The sequence below is a fragment of the Ostrinia furnacalis genome, unplaced genomic scaffold (genome assembly GCF_004193835.3).
Source record: "Ostrinia furnacalis isolate ACB-3 unplaced genomic scaffold, ASM419383v2 OfSCF3206, whole genome shotgun sequence".
Lineage (NCBI taxonomy): Eukaryota > Metazoa > Arthropoda > Insecta > Lepidoptera > Crambidae > Ostrinia > Ostrinia furnacalis.
In genome coordinates this window covers 30,305-55,207 of record NW_021133445.1, presented here as the reverse complement: position 1 = coordinate 55,207, position 24,903 = coordinate 30,305, and the positions used below count along the sequence as shown (strand labels likewise).

At 35.0% G+C, this 24,903-nt stretch overlaps 1 protein-coding gene across 2 annotated transcripts in view; it reads left to right on the top strand.

Annotated features, from left to right (window-relative positions):
• The window catches only part of CSP9 (chemosensory protein 9), a 54,640-nt gene extending 31,397 nt beyond the window's left edge, over positions 1-23,243 (top strand). Inside the window, exons 2-6 of one of the 2 annotated variants that reach the window (XM_028311125.1) lie at positions 1,569-1,775; positions 8,727-8,862; positions 18,933-19,058; positions 19,782-19,859; positions 22,438-23,243. In XM_028311125.1, coding sequence (XP_028166926.1) covers positions 1,569-1,775; positions 8,727-8,862; positions 18,933-19,058; positions 19,782-19,854 — 542 coding nt within the window. In that variant the 3' untranslated portion in view covers positions 19,855-19,859; positions 22,438-23,243. The remainder of the gene's footprint in view (positions 1-1,568; positions 1,776-8,726; positions 8,863-18,932; positions 19,059-19,781; positions 19,860-22,437) is intronic. The other variant, XM_028311124.1, reaches the window with a different exon arrangement.
• Positions 23,244-24,903: the final 1,660 nt, after the last annotated feature.

The following is a 24,903-nucleotide window of genomic DNA, read 5'->3' as shown; positions in this document are numbered from 1 at the left end:
TTACTAATAAGTAGTTATAGGTAGAATGGCTGGTTGACATTGCTTATATAGCCACCATAGCCCAACGGTGAAGTGTATCTATCCCACCGCCGCTCGACTATTGTGGTGAGCCCACTCGTAACACAAGCTTATTTAGCTTACCTCGAGGGGCGAAAGGGACTATTAGTAATTTGTGCAATACAAATTGCTAATATTTTTTTTTAAATCTACCTAATGAGTATCAATTAGGTTCTATGTAAACTTCATTTATTATAATAATAGGACATTAAATATCGTCAAATGAATAATGCGTGAAACGTAAACAAAGTTGACAAATTCTCACGGATGTCTCTGAGATAGCAATCGTCATGCCTCGTCTATCTCAAAATAAAATCATCAAAATAAGTATGATGATAACACTCGAGTGTTTCCTACTTATTTAATTAGAGAACTAAGTATTATGTGTCTGTACTGACACTTGTATTTTGTAATAATGGTTACTGAATTCATTAGTAATGTTTAAAGACGCATTTAAATCATGATTAATATAACAATGTGTTCTCATTAATAATTTGTAGTTACAGTACCTATCTATTGAAAATGTTTACAATACAGTCAAGCTTATGAATGTTTCTATTCTTGTTTGTATATTTTGTAAGCATGTACGACAACAATTAAGTCCCAATTTTCCTCTCAAACCTGATAGTCCTGATACAGAATATTATCATAAAGTCAATAAAACTCCTTGGATAATTCTACTTGTATAATTGAGACTGAAAACCTGAGATTAACATGAACTTGACTTGAATTTTTATAGTGGTTGCTGAAGTACCCAAGGTTACATATTGGGTTTTCCACTAAAACCATAATCAGGACCTCACATTCTATAGCCACAATTAGTACTGAGCGTGCGCACTTTGTTTTATTTACTTTTAGCATGTAGTACTCGTTAGTTATGTGTAGTTATGTCCATAAAGTTTTTATAAGTGTTATGTAGTTTAGGATTTGATTGACAGCGGATCATTTGCTTCATTATTTGTGTCGATCAAACATGTCGATGAATCTTGATAAATTGTTAAGTGGTATTGCGATATAATTCAACCTGCTTAATTTTAATGCGCAACCATCATTGAAGGAGATATCAACAATTAATCAATGATAAAATTGACATGAGAAAATTGTGAATCCTAAAATATTATCCATCTGATGACTAATAAGTATTTTTGTTGGCAACGCACATTGCACAAGCTATACAAAGCCAATAATCAAAAAAAAAGTATTGTGCAGTAGTTAGCCTATTTGAAAAAACTAAAGATACTTCGATTTTTTGCTAATGGATCTATGGGAGTTGGGAATGTTTGTTTGACTGAAAATTGTAAATATTTAATTAAAACGGATGCGATGTAGGTAAGTATATAGTTTTATAAGAGTTTTGGAAAAAAATAAAACTGAACAGTGAACGCATTTCCGTGGGTTTAGTTTTCTTAAATAATATAGTTAGATCGCATTACTGAAAAGAAAAAAATTGAAGCGCCTTTAATCGTCAGCAACGCAAACTAGCATTTTCACACTAAATTTTTTCCTTCCAGGGATACTGCCAGAAGCGCTCCGAACAAAGTGCATCAGATGCACCGAGCGGCAAAAGAAGACAGCTGTGAAGGTGATCAAGCGGCTGAAATACGAGTTCCCAGAGGAGTGGGCCAAGCTGTCCTCCCGGTGGGACCCCACGGGGGACTTCACGCGGTACTTCGAAGAGTTCCTGGCCAATGAGAGCTTTAACACCATTTCTGGATCGGGTAAGTCGAATTCACAAACGGCCGCTACCGACCGCGCAACATAGCATTGGGGGAGGCCTATGTTCAGCAGTGGACGTCCTATGGCTGAGATGATGATGATGATGATTCACAAACGATGCTTGCTTAACCTCGTAAGACCGAAGAGTAAATTTTGTCGACTTCTAAGTATCGCCGAATGTGCTTTCAGAAGAACGAATAATTTGTAGTAGTAAACGCCGAGCACTTCGAGTAAAAAAAATTCTATGTTAGAGATTTTCTTTTGCATTCATATTTTCAGGGGCCCTATATAATAGTGCATAGAGCTTATTTTAGGTGAAAAATAATAAAAAAAAAATTTCTCTTAAAAGAACATTCGGTATTACAGACTTTAAAAAGGAAAAGTAAACAAATTGTATTTTATACTTTAAAGTAAAACATAAATGTAAACTTCTTAATAAATTAATACTACATAAAGATACAATAATGATATTATTAAATGTAACTGAAAAGGTACAACGGTTTTAATTTTATTTAATGTTTCATAATTAGTACTTTTAAAAGTACTATCGGTTTTATAACATACACTAATGATGGGTTAGAATGTATAAAAAGTAAAGTGAATATTCATGTTAATTATAATATTTACTAAACTAAAAATCAGAACGTTCTCATGGTAAATTTTCTCAATCATATCATAATTTTAAAAGTCCAATACTCAATCCCATCTCAATAGAAAAAATATACAAAAATAAAACTTTCACCATCAAGACCGAATGTTCCTTGCAAAGAACTATTATTTTCAAACTAAAAAAAATCTTACAAAACTTGTTCAAATTGGGAAAAATATTTTTTTTGCTTGTTTAGCAGTGTCTTAACTTAAATTATACTGGTCAGTTTTGCAATTAAACTACGTTTACGTGAAGAAAAAAAATTAATCGCACATCACGTCTTCTCGGACGAACCACCTTGTCAAAGAAAAATGATAATTTGACAGTGACATTTTGTTTTTTTTATTTTAATTAGTTCAGATACCTGATTTTGAATACTTTAAGCCATAGACTATCACTCTTTTTTTTCGATAGGCGCGAATTTTTAGGGTTCCGTAGCCAAAATGGCAAAAACGGAACCCTTATAGTTTCGTCATGTCCGTCTGTCCGTCTGTCCGTCTGTCCGTCTGTCCGTCTGTCCGTCTGTCCGTCTGTCCGTCTGTCACAGCCGATTTACTCGGAAACTATAAGTACTACAGTGATGAAATTTGATGGGAATATGTGTTGTATGAACCGCTACAAAATTATGACACTAAATAGTAAAAAAAAGAATTGGGGGTGGGGCCCCCCATACATGTAACTGAGGGATGAAAATTTTTTTTCGATGTACATACCCGTGTGGGGTATCAATGGAAAGGTCTTTTAAAATGATATAAAGTTTTCTAAAAAACATTTTTCTTAAAGTGAACGGTTTTTGAGATATCAGCTCTCAAAGTCGTAAAAAGTATGTCCCCCCCCCTCTATTTTTATAACTACGGGGTATAAAATTCTAAAAAAAATAGAGGTGATGCATGCTAATTAACTCTTTCAACGATTTTTGAACTTAAATTTATCGCTAAAGTTTTTGTTCCTCTGAAGGCACATCCGGCGATACTTCGAAATCACCTCTGAAAATGTCTCGGCGTTACTGACTACAAAGTTTTAGTTCCTTCTGTGGCACATCCGGGCTTACGAGGTTAAGGCTAGGATTTACCGCCTCGATGCCGTGCATTTGTTTACCTCAGCCCCCGCACACCTCGCACTGACACTCGCGCTGACACTCGCGCGACGCGTTGACGCCACAGTGTAAAAAACAAACCGTAAGTTGGATGACGGTTTACGTAATCTTCAAATAGTTAATAAATAAATAATAAAATTAAATATCCTTCGACATAATATTTTAACACTGCGCCTCTAGTCTCAAACTAAGCAAAGCTTGTACTATGGGATATGAAAATACTTAAATAACATAACATAAATAAATAAATATTATGGTTAGAAACCGTGCATAGTGCAGTCCACACAGCTTATGACCGCAGTCTGTGGAGGAACACTATCTGTGGTCGCGATCCTCATCAGTGAGGGACCGAGGAAGAAGAAGAATGGTTAGAAAACACCCAGCCCGAAACAAATATTATTATAATGTTCATGCACACAAATGTTTGTCAATCAATAATGTCAAATGAAAGATGATAATATTAAGTCAAACAAATACTTTTTACCGACAAAAATAGTAAATGATCACAAAAATTTAAATTCCATTTTAATATGAAATACTAATGTTCTTTTACATTTTGCTATTCTATTTAAGCAAATGACTCTAAATTAATCATTGTAAACCCAGAAATAGTAAACAATCCTCAAAACAACTTGCCTAGAGGTCCTCGTCTGACCTTTTAGAATTTGTAACTCAGATTCAAGCAGTAAACTTCTAAAATAATTATTTATGGTATCAATTAAATAACTGTATCGCCATCTAGTTTTATAATTCAGCATGTTTAAAAATTTGTGAAACATCAGAATTGATGACTCGCCTTATATTCTTTCATCATCAAAAAGTACCTAAAATTATCATCTAATTGTAAATTATGGCAACTATTTCCTCATAATTATTTGAAAATATAAGGCAAAAATGTTTAAGTTTTACAAAACTATGAAGAGCAGATATCTCGAAAACCATACAAGATATTATCGAAAAACTTGACTGATAAAAGTAGTAAATTAAATGAGTTTTCATTTTGTTGCAATAGTCATATCGCTAGGACGCATAGTTATTTATTTAGACAGTTTCTGAGATATAAGCGAAAAACCCAATAATGGGACCTTCAAAGGCTGCGATCGAGAACTTTTGTCATTCACTTAAGTTACAAGTGTTTTATAAGTTCGGCGATTTTTGTTTGTTAGGAAAAATGGATAAAAAAATCAAAATCAAAAATATTTATTCAGTTTAGACCACAAGTGGCACTTATGAACGTCAAAATATAGTAAATAATAAAAAAAAGAAAAGGTAGCCCTTATGGGGTACTATACATATGTCTCCTTACCTTTTGGGCCCTACCAGCGCTTCGACACAAACATATGGCAAGTGCTGAGAAGAAACGCCGGAACAAACTCCTTACGATCAAAGAATTTGAATCAAGTTTTGCTTATAAAATGAAATTAAAAGTGTTTGAAATGTTAAAAATGGACTTTGGTGAGTCTGCTGTGAGTGAATCAAGGGTTTACGAGTGGTAAAATCGTATCTAAGAAGACCATGAAGGCATAGAAGATGACGAGCGCTCTGGACGCACCAGCATATCAACAACCGATGAAAATGTGAAAAAACAGAAAGAAGTGGTTATGAAACACCGTCGAATCACAATTTTATTGGGGAAGATGCTGATGATGTTAGCATATCGTTTGACTCCATGCTATGAATATTTTTTGGATTTTTGTCGGTATGAAACACATGGCAACAAAATTGCTGAATTTTGAGCGAAAGTGGCGGCAAATTTTTGCTAAAACAATACTGTAACAATGTTCCAGTCTCCAAATTTACCAGAAATGGCTGTGTATGACTAGTTTCTATTTCCGTGAATAAAAATAACTTTAAAGGGTCATCGTTTTACAGACATAAGTGACATTAAACACGCGTCGCCGATCGATGTAAAGGCTATCTCAAAGATCGACTTTGAGAAGTATTTTGAGAATTGGAAGAAGCGCTAACACACGTGTATAATGTATAATAGGGACTATTTTAAAAGTTTAAATACTAATGTAGATCAATAAATAAATACTTTTCTGAAAAAACGAAAATTCCCGTTATTTTTTTAACAGATTAGTACATAGGGTTGCCAGGTCCAAAATCACAAAAGCCGGACTCTGTGCCTCATTTGGCCGCACATTTTACTTTAAAATTAGTGTCATAACTCACGAAGTACTATCATCATCGGTTGCCCAACATCCTGATGCGTGCGCATGATATTATTCCGTAGCTCGGATTTCTTTCGCATAAAAAGCCTAACAAAAGCCGGACAGGCTGGACAAGACAATATTTGGCCAGACAAGACCGTAAAAAGCCAAACATGTCCGGCTAAAGCCGGACACCTGGCAACCCGATACATACATATATAAATGATGTCATATTAATCAAATTTACTAAATCATAATTATTTCATAATAACCGGTAATTATTCATAATTTTTATCACATTTACCGTAACATATAAATCAGGAGGACAAGTCATAATAAATATTGTTCTTTATTTGACGCTTTCTTTGGAATAGTTAAGTGGCATTTAAAAGAAGGCGAATTAGTATATTAGAACTTTAGAAGCCTTTTATATTCCCGTGGCTTAGTTTTAAAATCAAGGTTAGATACCGTGGAAAAATAATAATAATAAACAAATTTATTTCTGTATAAAAACAGCCTAAAATATTATTATATCAGAGGCTTGACTCACAATTTCCCATAAATAAATTAATTTTAACTCATTGGTTTTATTTTGGAAAATGTACTATGTATCATGATTGAAAATTCTTAGCTTTCTCCAGTAATACTGATATTATTATACTGTGACTCGCCACCCGCCAGACAGAGGTGATTTTGTCAAAAATATTGACAAGTCGCGAACTGTCACAGGAATAAAACTGACACGCGTCCGTCCTCCGTAAGCGCCACCGCGCGACTGATTAAGATTGTCCAAGCCGTCATGGCCGATTTTTTCACATTTTTTCAACATAGTAACTAAATAAGACGCAATAACAAAAGTTTGAAAAGTTGTCGACCTAGAAAATACAAAGTCCTATCTATTAGTATATATTTTAAGTGTAAAATGTTAAAAATGAATATATGAGAGTAAAACAAAAAAGCTGTCGACGTACTTCTTTGGGATTTTTTTTTATCGGACAAACTATGCAATATCGTGTTTTGGAAAAGTTGTCGCCCTAGTTAAAGATATTAACTTACTCGTACAATTTTTTGTTTGCTAAAATATCTTTTCATTTAGAAGCTATCTGCAAACAAAATCGGTCAAATATCGACAATTTGGGAAATCATGGCCTTAAGTGAAGCAGCAATGCTATGCGAAGTCGAACGCAAAGCGTTGAATAGATAGAGCTCTGTGATTGGTTCGTGTGTGTCACTCCGCCACTCAAGTATTGCGTATGAATAGGTTTTGGGACACTGCGTCCACGGGCACCGTGAGACCTCATAGTGATGTTTATGTCTCATGTATAGATCAGTGTTTTCTAAGCTCCCAGAGTCTGCGAACTGAACTTTCAGTTGTACTCATCTCAATGTGATAACTTCTTTTAAAACTGTATTAAGTACCACCTATTACTTAGTTGAATTTTTACAGTTAATTTCTTGAAGCTTCATAAAGCTCTGCAGTCTGCCTGGTTAAAATAAATATTGCGGGATTTTATATGTAGCGTGACAGAAAAGATTTGGTAATGAAACAAAGTGTACAAAAGTGTACAATCTGACGTTCTGTTGACTTTACATGCTCTGTTTAGGTTTTGTAATTGGCGCGATTGTTGAACCAATTTAACATACTACCAGGTATTATTAGATCACGGATTAGTGTACAGTACAATGTGGACCGTGCCATTGAGGACGAGTAAGTAGTACTTACTCTAAGTAGCTTATCCAGTCACGGAAGATGGTTCACGGGCAACTAGCAGGTGTAAACGAAAATGAAACGCATTGAACATACAATACCCACTATAGTACTCACAGTCACAAACAATACCAAAGATAATTGTCCGTCTGTGTCTCACAGCTGAGTAACACGGTACTTCTTTTCATAATGTTGGTTACGCTCTTTAAAACTCATTAGAAAAACTACATAACAAGTTTTTGCTGATGTTTGTGACAACCTTCGCGTTTATGGTTTACAAGTTCATGATCAACTCCTCGTTAACAGTTACTCATATGCTCGTATTCAAACGTCGGTGACGAATAAAAACCTCGTAAGAAGTTATTTTTTATGGTTATTGACTTATTGAAGGAAATCTCCAATCCCATTACGAATACAATTTGATTTAAGCGCCAATTATTGACTAACTTCAAGACACAATTTTATTCAAAAAGACACTTACCCTAAGCCCTGAAAACCGGATTTTTTAATTTGCTGTAATTCAACAAGACTTAGTTGAGTTAAAATCGATGATAAATAGTTATTCCCTTAGTTCTAGGGTTCCTATGTCACTCGAAATATGAGTAACCCAGTTAGAAAAGAGATGTTAATGTAATAGTGCTGGTGGAAAGAAAAAAATAGTCTTTGTTTGATCACATAAGCAACACGGTACTTTAGAAAAGAAGGCAACCCATTATTCATTGAATTTTCGCGAAAATTTCTCTTTAGGGGCATTAACCTCGGCCGTTCGATATGACCTAAGAAGAAACGAAGCCGCACACGTGACTGCACGTGTCGACGCTAACTTTCCAGTCCGCAATTTACACTAATGTGATAAACGAGAAAGTTCGCAACAATAGATAGATGGAGGGATGTTTGTTACTCCTAAGTACTGGATGGATTTTGCTGAAGCTTTACAAACACATTACAGCAGAGTAGCACTTAAGTTATGTATAATTAGTAGGTATATCTTTTGCTGTAATCCACACGAGCGAAACTGCGTTAAACGACCATAAACTTTTTTTTAAAGATTATTATTAATTTGTTATTTCACTACAAATTACTAATACTCTCGTAATCCCGTTAACCCCTCGTACAAAGCTAAATATTATTATGCTTGTATCACAAGTGAGCTCACCACAATAGTCGAGCGGCGGCGGGGACCGAACCCACGTTCCCCGGATGGGTCCACTCGTGGCTTCAAAAATTAACTATGCGCTATTTGTTGAATTGTATAACTTTTTGTAGCTTTCACACCAATTAACCTAGCCTGAAATTAGGGAAATATTGTATTAAAATGACTACAACGGAACCATTCTCACATTGCAGCAGACGGCAACGACGCCGCCGGTCCGTCGTCCATCCCGCCGGTTCCTCCCAGGTTGCCGGCGGCGCCGCCCTCCACGCCGCCGCCTCTACCAGTAGAGCCTGTCTCTACATCGCCTAAACCCGTCATTTTAAATAGGTAAGCTGGTTAAAAAAACTCATAAAACTCATTTATTTTGAAAAATAGGCTTTTAAAAAACACTTTTACACGTCCCAGTATTAACCCTAACACTGCTTCGGGACAAAAAATGGGCCAGTGCTGAGAAAAAGCAGCGCAAGAAACTCAGTCACTATTGTCATCCTCTTTTTCAAGGGTTTACAGTCTTTAAAATATAGCTCCTTCCCGGTTGTTGTTTTTGCTATTTTCAACTATATTGACTTTTAAAAATAAAATGTGTTATGTTTTTTGCACCTTATGCAAATGGGTACATAATTGAATCGCATAAAAGTTCTAATTCTGTTTAATTACTTTCAATATATTCCAAGTTATTGTCGTAAAATTGAATGATCAAACGAACTTACCAAGTGAAGTTCGATCTAAATTATCCTGTTTTCGCCGAAGAGATTTAAGTTACCATGTAGTAGTACCCCTGTACGACAACCCAATCCGCACACAATATTCAGCGTAGTAGTATTAAAAAAACAAAAGAGCGGGCAACCCCACCCCTACCACGCTGTGGGCTCGGTGTCCGAGCGGTCTCATTATATTTAGAGAAGAGATGACATTGACGTTTACCTCCAGGGAAGAAGATATAGAAATCTTCGGGTTGGGAGGGACCTTAAATCTCTTCGGCGAAAACAGGATAATTTAGATCGAACTTCACTTGGTAAGTTCGTTTGATCATTCAATTTGATCGGTAATGCAACTCGTCGCAGGATTTCGGAGTTATCGAGATAAGAATATGATTACCCCGACCTTGGTTCAGTGCACGATTGATTTACTCTATCCTGTTTTTTTAGGTTTCTTTACATGGAAAGTTCTTGAGAATGTACAGGAATAATGGTCCATGTAACCGCATTTTTGTGTATTAAAACATATGGGATTCAACTTACAGATTGGGCAGGGCTCAGGATAAACCTTAATTTTTTGACTACCCCGACCTTGATTACCCCGACTTTTGTCACCGAGTAATCAATAATACTGTAATTTTACTAATGAATAATTAACTAAATAACGTTTAACAGGCAAAATTACCCTTTACTAAAATGAAATCCTATCTCCTATTAATACATAATATTATCCCTCAAAATTGGCAAGACCCCTGGACTCGACCTTATCACCGCTGAAATGCTGTAAGCCGATGTAAACTCCACCGTTAACGTCCTGATACCTGTCTTCGAAAACATCTGGATGGAAGAGGAAGTCCCAGACGACTGGCATAAGGGGCTTCTAATTATTGTGCCGAAAAAAGGGTAAAACAAGGGTATCAGTACCGGAAGACCCAAGAGATGCGATCTGGAGTGAAGAATTGCACACCGTTGGTGCAGAGGAAGTCCAACAAGTCCACAATTTCACTTACCTCGGGAGCATCGTTTCAGAGCCTGGAGTTACGGAAGAAACGTGGAAGGTCACTAAGGTTATCTCGCACCAGCTGCAGATCTTCTTCAGCCGCTGTCTTCGCCGAATTCTCCAAAATCTTCAAACGACGAACTTTTGGAACGCTGCCACGAAATACCGATCGTTCAGCAGAATAAACGCTGCAAGTGGAACTGGATCGGCCACACTCTCCGAAGGGACCCCGATCACATCCCCAAGCAGGCTCTAAATTGGAACCCCCAGGGAAAATGCAAACTTGGTCGTGCCAAAAAAACATGGCGGCGCACTTATAAGACTTGGAGCGAGATCAAACGCGAAGCTCAAGACCGAATGCGATGGAGGACTGTTGTGGACGCCTTCTGTCCTATATAGGAGACATAGGACATTGAGTCACTAATATTATATGTATAATGTATACAACGTGTCCCAAAATTCAAGGATAAGCCGGCGCCGCAGGGTGGACATAGTCATGACTACTTTAGGAAAAATAAGAAAAAAAATCTATCTCAATTATTTTTTAAGTTTCACAATAAATTATGAAACTCGTCGAAAATTGACACCCCTTATGATATTTTACATTACCACGACTACAATTTTTCAAATACTTCAGTTTTTTTTGTTTGTATCGGCAACTTAAGTAGTGCTGCTGTCCACCCCAATTCTTAAAACCCTCAGAATCCTTGCAATTTTTACACAAAAGTTAATCAAAATATGATATTTCCTTAAAATTTTGAACGATTTTTACTTACACTCCACTTTGACTCGTCGTTTTGTAAAAAAACAGTATGAACACTACTGCGGCAAGTTTTTTATAAAGTTGACGCAACTATCCAAGATTCCGAAATGGTATAATACTCTAAGAAAACTAGTCGCAAAAAAGATATGCGTACCATTTTTACAAGCATTTCGCTTGTAAGTTAGTATGAGATAAATCTTGCAATTGAATTTAAAACCAGTTCTCCTTAACCAATTGAGCTGAAATTTTGGTATACTTGTGTAAGTACGATGACAATGCAATATTATGGTACCACTGAGCTGGATGGAGTATGGAGGTGGCCATAGGAACTCTTAACGAAACGGCGGAATTACATCTAGTTTGGGTTCGTTGGACTTGTCTTTTCGAGCACTTTAGTGCTAGACGATGTTCAGGGTCCTGATGATGAAGTCAAGAGGTGGCAGGAGCTGGCCATAGGAACTCCTAAACGAAACGGCGGAAGCTTATCGAGTTTGGGTTCGTTGGATTTGTCTTAAAAAATGGCTACTGGGTAACATCTCGCATTACCTCGGAGCAAAAGAATGGCTACTGGGTAACATCTCGCATTACCTCGGAGCAAAAAAATGGCTACTGGTTAACATCGCGCGTTAACTTGGAGCTAAAAATGGGTCAAAGTTACGCGTCGTGTCACAACGCTTATAATAAAAATGTACGAGCACTTGCACAAAATAGTTGTTACAACCAACCTTTTGTTGGGTCTAATTCTCGTCACTACACTGCACAACTTAAAATAATTACGTTTTTTGTCGGTAAAAACGTCCTGGTGACGTCACTTAAGCATTTTTCTTATACTGCGTGCGGTCGTTGCGCGTGCGCACAAAGGAATGAGACCGCTCGGACACCGAGCCCACAGCGTGGTAGGGGTGGGGTTGCCCGCTCTTTTGTTTTTTTAATACTACTACGCTGAATATTGTGTGCGGATTGGGTTGTCGTACAGGGGTACTACTACATGGTAAAATAAATCTCGGAGGCGAAAGCAGGATAATTGACAACATAATCTCTAAAATGTATAAGCAAACAAAACAACTTTTTGATATTATTAGAATCAGATGTGCATCTTGATATCATTAATGCTAAATTAATGGCCTTGTTCTCTTGCTGCATATCCAAAAATAGAGCTTTATCAAAACAATCTTTATTTTTTAGAAGACCCGTATATTTCCATGCAAATACAGCGCAGCGAACATTTGCAAAACTCGAATCTGCAACATTACCAACTTACTTTGCATATTATGGAGGGCAAATTGATAAAACGCATTAAGAGACGTATTTACGAGTATTTATACTATGAAGTGTTTACTAATATACGTAAAATTCTTTATATGTGAATGCGTCCTTAGATTGTAGAGTTGGTATAGATACTCCTTCCATACATATAATAGGTATGTATGCGTAGCCGCAGGAAAACTAGATTTTACTTGTTACAATAACATTTAACAAGTACATTGGATAAATTGTAGAAAAACTTAAGGAAATCATAACATAGCAACATAGTTTATATGGGCTGGTTAGACATTATCATAAATACAGTGTGAGTCACATTAAAGTGTACATATGAAAATAGATGAAACTAGACCTATTTTTATCGACAAAAAAGAGGTCAAAACATTTTTGAGATTTTTTTTTAATTTTTTATAGAATTTTTTTTCTTCCAAGTACTTATTGTAAAGAAAACGTAATAACTTTTAAACTAAGCGGTATATCCTGATAAAATAAAAACAGTAATAATGCTAAATAACAGGCGATACTAAAAAAATACATAAAATACACAAAAAAGGCCAACAAATAATAAAAAAATGATACTTTTTGAAAAAAAATTGCTTTTAAATTCGGGTTTTTTTGCTTATTTGATAAATTTATCTAAAAAATGCCCCTATAACAGGTAATTTTTAATACTTTGTATTACTCTCTATCGTAAAATCTTTGTAAAACCAAAAATCGCATGTCTCTATCCCTATCACAACATTTGCTATGATCGTTTGAACAAAGGCCTGCCACAACTTTATTCTCCGCTACAGGTAGAGAAAATTTTAATTTTAACTAAAATGCTTATTTTACTTCGAAATCATTTGTTTTTATTTGAAATCTAACTTGTCTTTATGAAAATTACAAATCTAGAGCCATTTTCAGTTTCGTTGTTAACGAAGCGTTGAATGGCGCGCCCGGAGAGGCTTAGTTCAAACGATCATTGCAAACGTTGTGATAGAGATAGAGACATACGATTTTTGGTTTTACGAAGGTAATACGATAGAGAATAACACAAAGTAATAAAAACCACCGGTTATAGGGGCATTTTTTGGAGAAATTTATCAAATAACCAAAAAAACACGAATTTAAATGCAGATTTTTTTCAAAAAGTATCATTTTTTATTATTTGTTGGCCTTTTTTGTGTATTTTATGTATTTTTTTAGTATTGCCTGTTATTAAGCATTATTACTGTTTTTATTTTATCAGGATATACCGTTTAGTTTAAAAGTTATTACGTTTTCTTTACAATAAGTAACTGGAAGAAAAAAAATTCTATAAAAAATTAAAAAAAAAACTCAAAAATTTTTTGACCTCTTTTTTGTCGATAAAAATAGGTCTAGTTTCATCTATTTTCATATGTACACTTTAACGTGACTCACACTGTATAGTAATTTAAAAGTAGTTGTACATGAGTTTTGAACTAGAGTAAGACTCAATACTAGCCAATAATTTATTAAGATTTATTCTTGAGAGTAGATTAATTCTTAGTTATCGCATTAATAGAGCCTATAATATGTATTCACAAACGGTGCTTGTACTTAAATGAAGCAGCAACGCAGCGTTGAATAGAGCTCTGTGATTGGTTCGTGTGTGTCACTCCGCTGAAAATATTGTCTATAGGACTTTATTTATTTATTTACTTTATTTATTTATAGGTTTTTGGGACCCTGTGCGTCCACGCGCACTGTGATACCTCATAGTAATGTTTGTGAATACGGGTGTAAATCTCAGTCATCATTCGACCTGCAGTGGTCATTACATCATTTGATTGTACGAGTAGTTATGCATTCATACATTTGCGTGCGACCGAATACTTAGATCGTGTCGATAATCGGTTAGCGTTACAAAACACAGGTTAGGCGGTGTTATGGTTAAATAAAACGAATTCAATAGATGCACATAGCATTGAAGGGTTAACAAACATTTTGTATTTTTGAAAAGTCGCTTAAGGCATAAGATATATGTATTAAAGAGCAATAAAGTCTAGGTACCTAGTTACTTTAAACTGTGCTATCCTCCATTCTGTAGGATTCTAATAATTCTAGAAGAGTCTAAAATAAAAGGGTATACTTATTTCGACTCTATCAACTTAACCACTTGTCAATTACTTAACAATGTTATAAAAGCCTTATACATAATACATGTTGATTGTTGATATAAAAGATTGAAATACGAATCTGATGATAAAAAACAATAAGTAACTAATAACATTTATTACGGAAAAGTTTGCGATTAAACCACCTTCAGAGTTTCAAGATTGGCCTCTAAAGCGTCGTAATTATGTCTTTAAGTCTGCGTTTTCGCTAAAAATATAGGTACATTATAGTATTATACTTACATGTATTCACGATAAAGCTGCCGACCTTTACTTATATAACAAGGCTTTTAGAACGTTACATATGATACGAGGTGATCGATTGCAAGTTAATTGTGGCAGAATGGATTTAATGCCCCGCAGCATTGTACTAAACGCCTGAATTGCAAACACATTTCAACACACGCATCTTCATTTCACATGCACTAGGTTTTTGCCGCCATTTTGGTTGCAATCGGCTAATCATCCATCACACGATGCACTAGCCGATCACAATAGAGTCAATTTACTAGCAAGTGTGTTGAAAATTGGTACCTACGCGAGCTTCGTTTGACATTTTTCCGATAGGTGTTGCGGGACAGTTTTGTCCCTTAGTGTACCTATACTGTCCTTGTACTCATAGGCTTCTAGCTCACGGTCTTTTTAGACTTACGGGGCTCCTGTACTTTTACAACAATTAGACTATTGCTACCTCTGAACCTACCGAAGTACACATTATCCGTGGCAAAGCGGGAGACAAATTACTGAGAAAATTTATTATCTTCTTTTAAACGAGTACGGACAAATCTGATACTCAGATCGCCTTTAGGCTGAAATCAGTCTCACTTAACCAATTTGAGCCCACTATCCTATTTAAATCATTTCATGCTTGTCAATCACTGTAAATTTGAATTAAATGTCCAAAGAATGTTATGTGGGTGATAGTTTACTAACTTAATGGTATTTTTTGCTTTAGGTTACATTACAAAAGATTACTTAACCGTGTCCGACACCCATCAACACGAAACACCTTTTAGATACGATGTAATATCGCTATTAACACTAATTTCATCGAATAAAATGGGGAATGCTCATGGTGAAATAGATAATTATTTAATTACTTACTTACCTTAGACCTTAGATAATACGTAACTTTTTGTAGGCATCGATTCACTTTTGCAAGTTCTTTGTAGCTATGGACTTCTGACGATCAAAGAAGAAGTTAAAGAAGATTAAAGCAATTTTATTGTAAAAGAAATCAATTCATGTATCGCTAGCTCTACAATTAAGTCTGTATTTACCATAGGAATTCTAAATACTGGTCGACATGCCTATATATCTAATGAAAATGTAGCAAACTTAGTTTTATAATCGTCTAAGAATAGAAAAAACAGATAATCCGTATCCTTAACTCCTATGCTAATTACTTTATTGTTATGTATAATTGATAATGGTATCACTGTATACTCGTAATTGTCTCGTGCTGGACGTCACATAAAAAACTGACTTTTCAAGGAAAACCGTTTAAAACTGTCAATTCTATGAAAAATCGACCGTCTAACGTCTCTCCAATTAGCGCTATTCTTGCGTAAACGCATTTGGAACAATGCAGTAGTATTCCCGTGCCTATCGCCGTTGCATGTCTGTAGAAAATTTAATCTTATGTGAAAGGTCAATTGTTAGTGCATTCTCTTACAAATTGCTTCTAATATCCTTGAATGCAGCTTTCGTACTAAAATACTAGATAATTATTTAGTGCATTCTCTTCCAAATAGCTTATGCATCCTTGAATATGACTTTTGCGTCTTAAAATACTGTATTTTGGTATTTGTATGAACATAAGGCATTGATGTTAAACATTTGCCATATTGTTACGTACCAAGCTTTAAGCTTTTGCCCGCGGCTGAAAAAAATGTTGATTCTGCGACAAATACTCGTATTTCGTCGTGGTTTATATGAAAGATCAATGTAACAGACTGACAGATTAAATTATTAGTATGAAGGAATACGATAAAGTCACAGTCCGAAATTGAATAGGAAGTAGAAACAGCCACAAAACCACTTCAGGTTTTTTATACCGTTTTTGTCACTTTAAATAAATGGAACTTTACCAACTACTTGTCACCTTATGTCTACTTTAACTTTAATTGAGCCTTTTGTTAGTCGCAGGCGAGTCATAACACAAAAGTGTGATGAAGTGGCGACATGTTTATTAACACTAAAGAAGATAAACTATCATGTAGTGTACTTCATAAAAAAGAACTTAACTTGAAACATGTTACTACTTTTTACAAGCCTTTTTCCATTGAGAAATAGTTATACAGTACATAACAGTTGTACATAACGTATGCAAGTAGATTTTCATTTTCATGCTCTATGTATTCATTATTTTAATAACATATGTAGGCATAATTAATGTTTAATTGCATTTTAATAATTTAATTACGCGTGTTAGATATTAATTCGGTTTGATTTACGAAGCATGCATGCCTAATTTAATTATGCAATGTTTTATTACCTACTTATGGGTAATAATTTATTATCTATGGCTAAGAAAAGTTTAAGGGAAATCTTATGATTTATGTGTATCCTACATTTAGAATCAATTTATAGTGGATTACTTTAATAGCACAATGAAACTAGCAACTTTTTGCTCCAATTATGTCCACTAAGTTGTTGGTCAGTTTATGGCGTTCGTATAATAACTTAATTCGTATAATGGCGTAAGTAATGGTTTGTAACATTAAATATTATTACATGGTGTTGGCATAAGTATTTATAGAGTCATTTAGCTAACACCTTCTAAATTCGTGCGAAAACAAATCTATTTTTTTTTATAACATTTCACTATAGTCTAATTTTGCAATCGCCAGTAACTTTTCAAAATTCAAAAGAAATAAGTCAAATTAATAAGACACATTTTAATAGGCTGGTAATTAAGTAAGATAATAATAATTTAAATAAGATAAATCGTTACAAAAACCAACAAAAATGCAAATTTTGTGCAGTATAGCACAAAAAATCTTACCAGCTATCATAATTTATGAAGTCATATTGTTATTATCATTAACTACAGTGAATTTAAACATGTCATAGTTAAACACCTGCGTATTGCAAAACCACAAGTTTGTGTTACAATTTGTCTGCCATCCAAAAGACATCAACGCTTCAGTGAACACTTGGCGCATTTTGTATAATTTTGAATCCATTATTATCAAATTCAAATAGTTTAATCAGTACATACGGCCACACTGTTAACTATCCATTTCCGTTTTTGCATCAAATGGTGATTCTTTGCGATAGAACGAGATGACATGACTGGCAATGTGCAGCTAACACTGTTGCCGATAGTACATAGGCCCTTTCCTGGGCACTTATACACGTCCCAAATATAGCTTGCCCTACCACCACTTCGGGACAACATTATTGGCTGGTGCTGAGAAGAAGTGGCGGAAGAAACTCAGTCACCTTTGTCATGAACACACATGTAAATATGAGTCCTCTATTATACCACTGGTATAAAGATTCGTGTCTTCTACGTTATAAGTTGATAGAGAATATTTGATTGCAAGTAAATACAGATTTTTTTGTTTTTACAATACAAATCTATCCTGTCTTATAATTTCATGTCATGTATTGATGGCTCACTAACTATTACGAGTGTAAAGTTTGTTTTTGTTATTTAAATTGTATATCCTTAACAAATTGACTGTCAAAGAATGAAAACCAAAATAAAGCCTGCGATTTTAGAAGGCCATTGACTTTCAAATTTTTGAAACCGGTACTAATCAAAAATAAAAAGGTGTCTCGAGGGCAAAGAACTTTGAAAAAAATTAACAAACAAAATTGCAAATACAATTTTGAAGTTCTCGAGTGTGTAGGTGTATTATTCAAAAACGCAATTCATCAAACATAAAACGAACACGCCTTAAATATGTATTGAAAAATGATTACATCCATACAAATACTTTTTTTTTCATCTTAACTTTTTTGTCTACACAGGTAATGTCTTAGGATAGATAAAATAATTTATTTATTTGGTCTTATTTATCTATTTTTTGCGACAGGTTGAATAATCACATGTCATCGATCGAATTTAATGTTACTTTACCTAGAGACGGTCGTTTTCAATTAAAATTGCATTTTGCAGTCACTAAAACCTCTTTTTAAAGCTCCATTGCACGCACAGAAGCACGCATCATCCTCCTTTTATGTGAAGAAATAAATAGATCTATCTTCATTTTCTTGTTCCTTATCTTCATTTTAATAACGATAACATTTTTCCTTTTTACTCACACAACGAAGAAGCTCTTGGCCTCTCACCTGTACCTCTAGTAGGAAAAACTTTCGAGTTCGTTTCGTTGCGTATTCAAAGTGTCATCGAAAAATTTTGTATGAAAAATTAAACAGCGCCCCCTAGGGCGGCTATAATATAGGGGGCGCTGTTTAATTTTTCATACAAAATTTTTCGATGACACTTTGAATACGCAACGAAACAAACTCGAAAGTTTTTCCTACTAGAGGTACTGATGCATGGTATTGACGATATTAACCAAAGCTGTTTTCAATTCCAGGTTCGGAGATGACGGTGAGCTGATGATGGGGAGTCCCTCCTCCGCCGCCCTCACCCCCCGCCCCTCCACCGCGCGGCCGCCGCTTTCCCCCACCACCGCGCGCCCCCCACCCCCGCCGCCGCCAAGGTGAATGAACGGACATAATTTGACTGGCAGTTGCCTTGTATAGACGTATTTTTTGTAGCCACCGTAGTTAGGTAGTTGGTGTTCAATGGTAGAGTTTGAATGAGGGTTTTCGCGATTGAAAAATCCGCCAGGTGGCAATACGTAGACGGCTGCATGATTGGTGGATTTTGACATATCTGTCAATGTCATGTCAAAAATAATCAATCATGCAGCATTTGGACCTCCCGTCTACGTATTGCCATCTGGCGGATTTTTCAATCGCGAAAACCCTCATTTTGACGCAATCACGATTTTTGTGGATTAGTTGCTTGTATTATATTAAAATTTTATTCTGATGATGCTTGAAATTAAGATAAAGATGCTTTTGTAGAATTTCCAATTACTTAAGTATTCACAGATTACGCCTAATATAAATAGTGCTGTAAATATCTATACAAAAATCATGGCTGAGTCCTTCCTTATAGAGCTATTTCTTTAGATTTTACTTAGCGTAACCTGGAGCTACTGTGTAAGATATCATTGTGTTTTAATGGTTTTCAAAAAATCTTTAGAAATAGCACTATTATCACTTACTAAAGCTTCCTAGTAATAATTTGAAGCAGTAGTTAGTCAATTCAGAAGTCATGATCAGGGTTATCTATCTTTCAAGTGACTGTCACTCAAAGAAGAACACCTAAAAGGCCCTAATTGAAGTAATAATTTTATTTTGACAATTTTATTCAGGTTATGGAGAATAAAAGTCGAGAGAGAAATCCTCTTAGGCTTCCTTATTAGAGAAACAACGTACTATTTCTAAGAAAGGTATTTTTCGAATTTCCTTATAAATGTTTTGATGCATTGTGAATGTCCTACAGCAAGCTATCTAAAATTATGTATACTTATGTACTTTAATTAGAATATTGATTATTTCATATACATACGTACTTATTGAGTATTTACTTAAAGATAACCCATATCATAATTATATTTTATTTTATAAATGTACTTATAATTTTAAAGGCAAAATTTGAATACTAACTCTATTTTTAAGTAGGTACTTATAATATTATTTTAAAATTCTAATTTTGTCTTTAAGTTTGCGTGCGCTATCTATTTACTCTCACACTAAAACTACTATACTTATCCATACTTAATAACACATCATACTTACCAAAAGGGTGTCAGGGGCAAGTTCAAGATAGTCAAAACAGTGCATTCAAAACGGAGCTTAATCTTTTTCAATTTAAGACTCGTAATAATATGCAATAAAAAAATTGAATTTGAATTTAATATCATGAGTGAAGCCTGTGAGTAGGTACTTGAATTTAAATAATGCAAATGAGACCAATCACAGCATTGAATTATTTCTTGAGTGTAAAATCATACTTCAGCTGAGTATTTTCAAAGAGCTTTTCCTTGCGCCCTGTTGACTACCTGATAACTCATAATCATTAATTTATTCATAACAGAATTCCTCACAACTCATACTACCAAATACTTTCTTTAACTCTATCATCACATACCTACTTACGTAAGTACAAAACTATTCTTACCTACTGACATAATACTTTACAAAATCTGTATTTTTGGCATGTGGTAAAGTTTTGAATTAATGTTTTAAATATTTTGTAGCATGTTCGTAATTTGCATGATTTACTTACTATTAATATTCAAACGCTAGTCTTTCATTAGGATAACATTATTTATTAACAGTCAGATATCATCTTTAACTTGTTAAAACTAAAAATAAAAATTTATAATATAATGGACATAATGCATGCTCATGTATGCATGTAATACATTGACTTGTTGGTAATTCTGAATAAATATTAAAAGGGTATTTAAATAAATTATGTTTTTGAATTATGTATAAAATGCTATTAGAATTACAATAGCTATCAATCAATGGATTATTCCTGACTTGATAAAAATATAATGATTTAGAAGTATTTATTGATACTTATTTAAAACAGAATACTATAAATTATAATTGCAAATAACTCCAGGCTTTTGTATCATCATCACAATTACAAACCATTTAAGGAATCGGATTACAGTGGAATAAATAATAACTATTGAACGTTATGATTGACGTAAAGTAATTTGTTCAGCAATTATTCAAGAATTTGTGCTATGCGAAACGGATTCGCATCTTTGAAAGCATAAGCTGATGAAATAAAACTCTAGGTTGGTTCCATACATTGGCCTTCCATTTGCGTCTCTTTAGAACCTTTTACCTTCCTGAGTGCTATTACTTTTTGTCTATCAACTATCCAACCGAATTCGTTGCGGGTTCAATGCCAGTTAAACTTTCCCCCGGGACAAACTTGACCTTCACCGGTAAAGTTTTTATTCGCGATCAAGCTGTACATCCTTGCTACACAGGAGTTGCAGTGGTGGAAACGAGAAGTGAGGATAGTCCCGAAACTATTCGACCGATTCTTTGACCAATTAAAAGAAAATTTTTTCCTTAATAATTTGGGTAAGGATTACTAGAATTGGTTCGTTGCTGAAAGTGACAAATTTGCTCTACATTTACGTTGCATTTTTCTGGTTAATGCTAGGTATTTATTCAGGTCTCACGTTACAATTTACATAGATTTACTACTTATTATTGCAATTCACAAAGACATGTCAGCAACTCTAGGTTATTAGTTTCTCAGCACAAAACTACAAAACATGTTGACACAAAAACAAAATAACCACGAACATATCAAAACGCCAGTAGATAGCAAAACCGCATGCTTACCTAGCATAGCATATAGCTTGTAGCACGAAGACTAAACCTACTTTTTACCCTGGGTAGCAGGAGCATCTTGCACTACTTGCATCGGTTGTTGCATGAATGCATTGCAGGGCAGCACGGGACTCCTGCAAGGTACTCCTTACGGTTAGTAGTCATAGTTCATTCAGATTTGGACTACAAAATAAAAACTCTTGGTCTATCTGGTTATTTTAAGATTAAATCACACTATAATCAGTTGGTAGTAACTAGACGTTTTAAGGAGTTTTCCATTCCACAGAATGTCTTATTTTTAATTTGAGTTGTAAATTACTAAATTACGCGAACGGAGTAATTCCTGAAAAAAAGGCACGACCAAAACAATCAATCGTGTAAAATTAATAAATCCTATACTTTGTAAATACTATGTAGGTACCTACTATATTATGCTTTAAAGTCTGGAGTATCAAATAGATAATATAAGTATTATGTTTTTCTTTAGTGAACATCATTTGTTTATCCATTAGATAACTATTTACAAGTTTTCATAATAATTTCGTCATTTTGGGAGAGCATGAGGTGCATGGGTGCTCAATATTCTGTGTCTGTGTTTGTCTACCCTGAAAATTCATCTTAAATTAACTATAGAAACTAATTATTATTCCTACAATTTTTCAGACCGACCCAAACGTCGTGGGTGTCCGCGAGTTCAGACGCGATGCCAACACGTTTCCCACTGCGGCCGACCAACGACATTCCAAGACCTTACACCACAGCCATCACATTCATAGACCAGATAGGGTATAAGATAATCAGGACCACCGAACTGGTCACGGATATACTGAAAAACACAGTCCGAGCTGTCGTTGGGCGGTAGACTGTGATGGACTATCCTGAGGATTGTAGATTTGGTTTAAAACAAAGAATTCGCTACAATACCAAACCTGAATCATAAGCTAAGTGAATGAATCAGAAGTCAACCGTTATATCAAATAACAAAAATGTTACTGATTTCAGATTATTATTAAAAAATACAGTGATTTCAGGATAGTGTGTCGGAGATAGTGGATAACGCTTAATTCAGGCGTAGGGTTTCCTACACATTTTATTGAGTTAATTGAGATTAAAAATGCCTATAGGTATAAATAGTGGTTAGTACCACCGACTAAGTATATCCATACAAATGGATACTACGAGTATAATAAAGTTATTAAAAAGGAGATACGAGTATGTCCGGTAAAAGATAGATCTCTCGTATTATTTAAGGAAAACGCCAGAAGTCATATTATTAACGTTTAAATTGTAATACTTTGTTTTATTTTTCGACTTCACCAAGCCAAGTGGATTATATTTTTTTGTTCTTTGTAATTATTTTTAATAGTCGGCATGTTTTTAAGAGTTTGATAACAACGACAGAGTCAATTTATACTTCCTCAAGTGTTTACAACTGCGTAGGTATTAAGTTATTTATATCTTTTCCTTCTTATTACACAAATGAGCATAAATAGCTAAGAATGTGTTTACGTGCTTTGATACTAATTTCATAGCTCGATAGTATCATAAGTTCCTTAGATTGTAAGTCAGCCATGACAATGAACTATTTTTACAGTAACTGTTGTTTTATTTAAACCCTGTTAATAATATAGAGTAAAAAACACTTTGCCTGAGAGTACCAACTACTTAAGGCTTGGTATTTCTTCTAAAGTAGGTATTTCGCGCTGTCAAAATCTGCGCGCGCAATTCTTCGCCGAAAACAGCGCGTCAAAGAGCTCCCGCCACAATGTCCAGCTACACAGTATAGAAATACGCAGTTGGTTAGGTTAGGTTGACTTCCTTCCCTTCAAGCGTCACACTCACAACACTTTCTAATAGAAATCATATCCAAGTGATACAAATTAAAACACCTTTCAGACTTTTTGGGAATATATTCTAGAATCGAATAAATATTAAAATATAACTGCAGAAGTAAACACGGTTCAAAGTGGCCGTGGCGTCGTCCGACCTTCTGGAAGTTCTGCGCCGGCTTAAGAATTTCAAGATTACGTCGAGCGATTGGATTTTTTTTTTATGATAAGTTACTCTTAGTAGCGATTATTTAGAGCTTGGATAATAAATTTAATTATAGTTGTTGCAATTCACGAAGCTTTGCATGTGGTTAATAACATTAATCAGTATAGGTACGCATCAATTTTGTTCAGTCTCTTTGTTTATTAATAAATAAAAATATCATACGAAAATTGCAGAAACATATTTGTTTGTATTGGTCTGGGTGTTTTCTTTCTATAATATGTATGACATATGTACGTGGTTCTGTACCTATCGAAAATTGCTATGAGCATCACACGCGATTACCTGCGTACCTCTGTGCACTCATGGGAGTTTAAGCAGAGGTCCCTAGAGTTTGACTTTGAGCTTTGTTTATAGTCATTACGAAGCAGACTGATGGGAAACTGCACTGTCTTGAATTCGAAAGGGTAATTTGACGGTGTTTGGGGAATTCTAGGAATAAATACAGAGTCTCCTCATTGAGATTGAGACATTTCAATTTGAGATTTCACTTGACATTGAACACAATCTGAAATGGAGTTTTCAAACACTTGTAAAAATAAAAAGTCGGTTCACCCGGGTACGAGCAAGATGTACAAGGATTTGAAGGTGAACTTCTGGTGGAATAACATGAAAAAGGATGTCGCTGAATTTGTAGCTAAGTGTTTGACGTGCCAGCAGGTCAAAATCGAGCATCAGAGGCCAGCCGGGATGTTAGCAACCACTTCCGATTCCTGAATGGAAGTGGGAGGACATCTCGATGGATTTTGTTGTTGGAATGCCGAGGGCAAGATCGGGAATGAATATGATTTGGGTGGTCGTCGACCGATTGACCAAATCCGCTCATTTCCTTGGGATCAAGGATACTTGGGGACCGGAGAGGCTAGCGCGGTTATTCATTGAAGAGATTGTCCGACTTCACGGTACGCCTAAGAGTATATTATCGGATAGGGACGGTCGGTTTGTCTCTCATTTTTGGAGAGCAGTACATAAGGCTTTGGGGACAACGTTGCGGTTTAGTACGGCCTATCATCCGCAGACCGATGGCCAATCAGAGAGGACGATTCAGACGTTAGAGGACATGCTGCGGGCATGTGC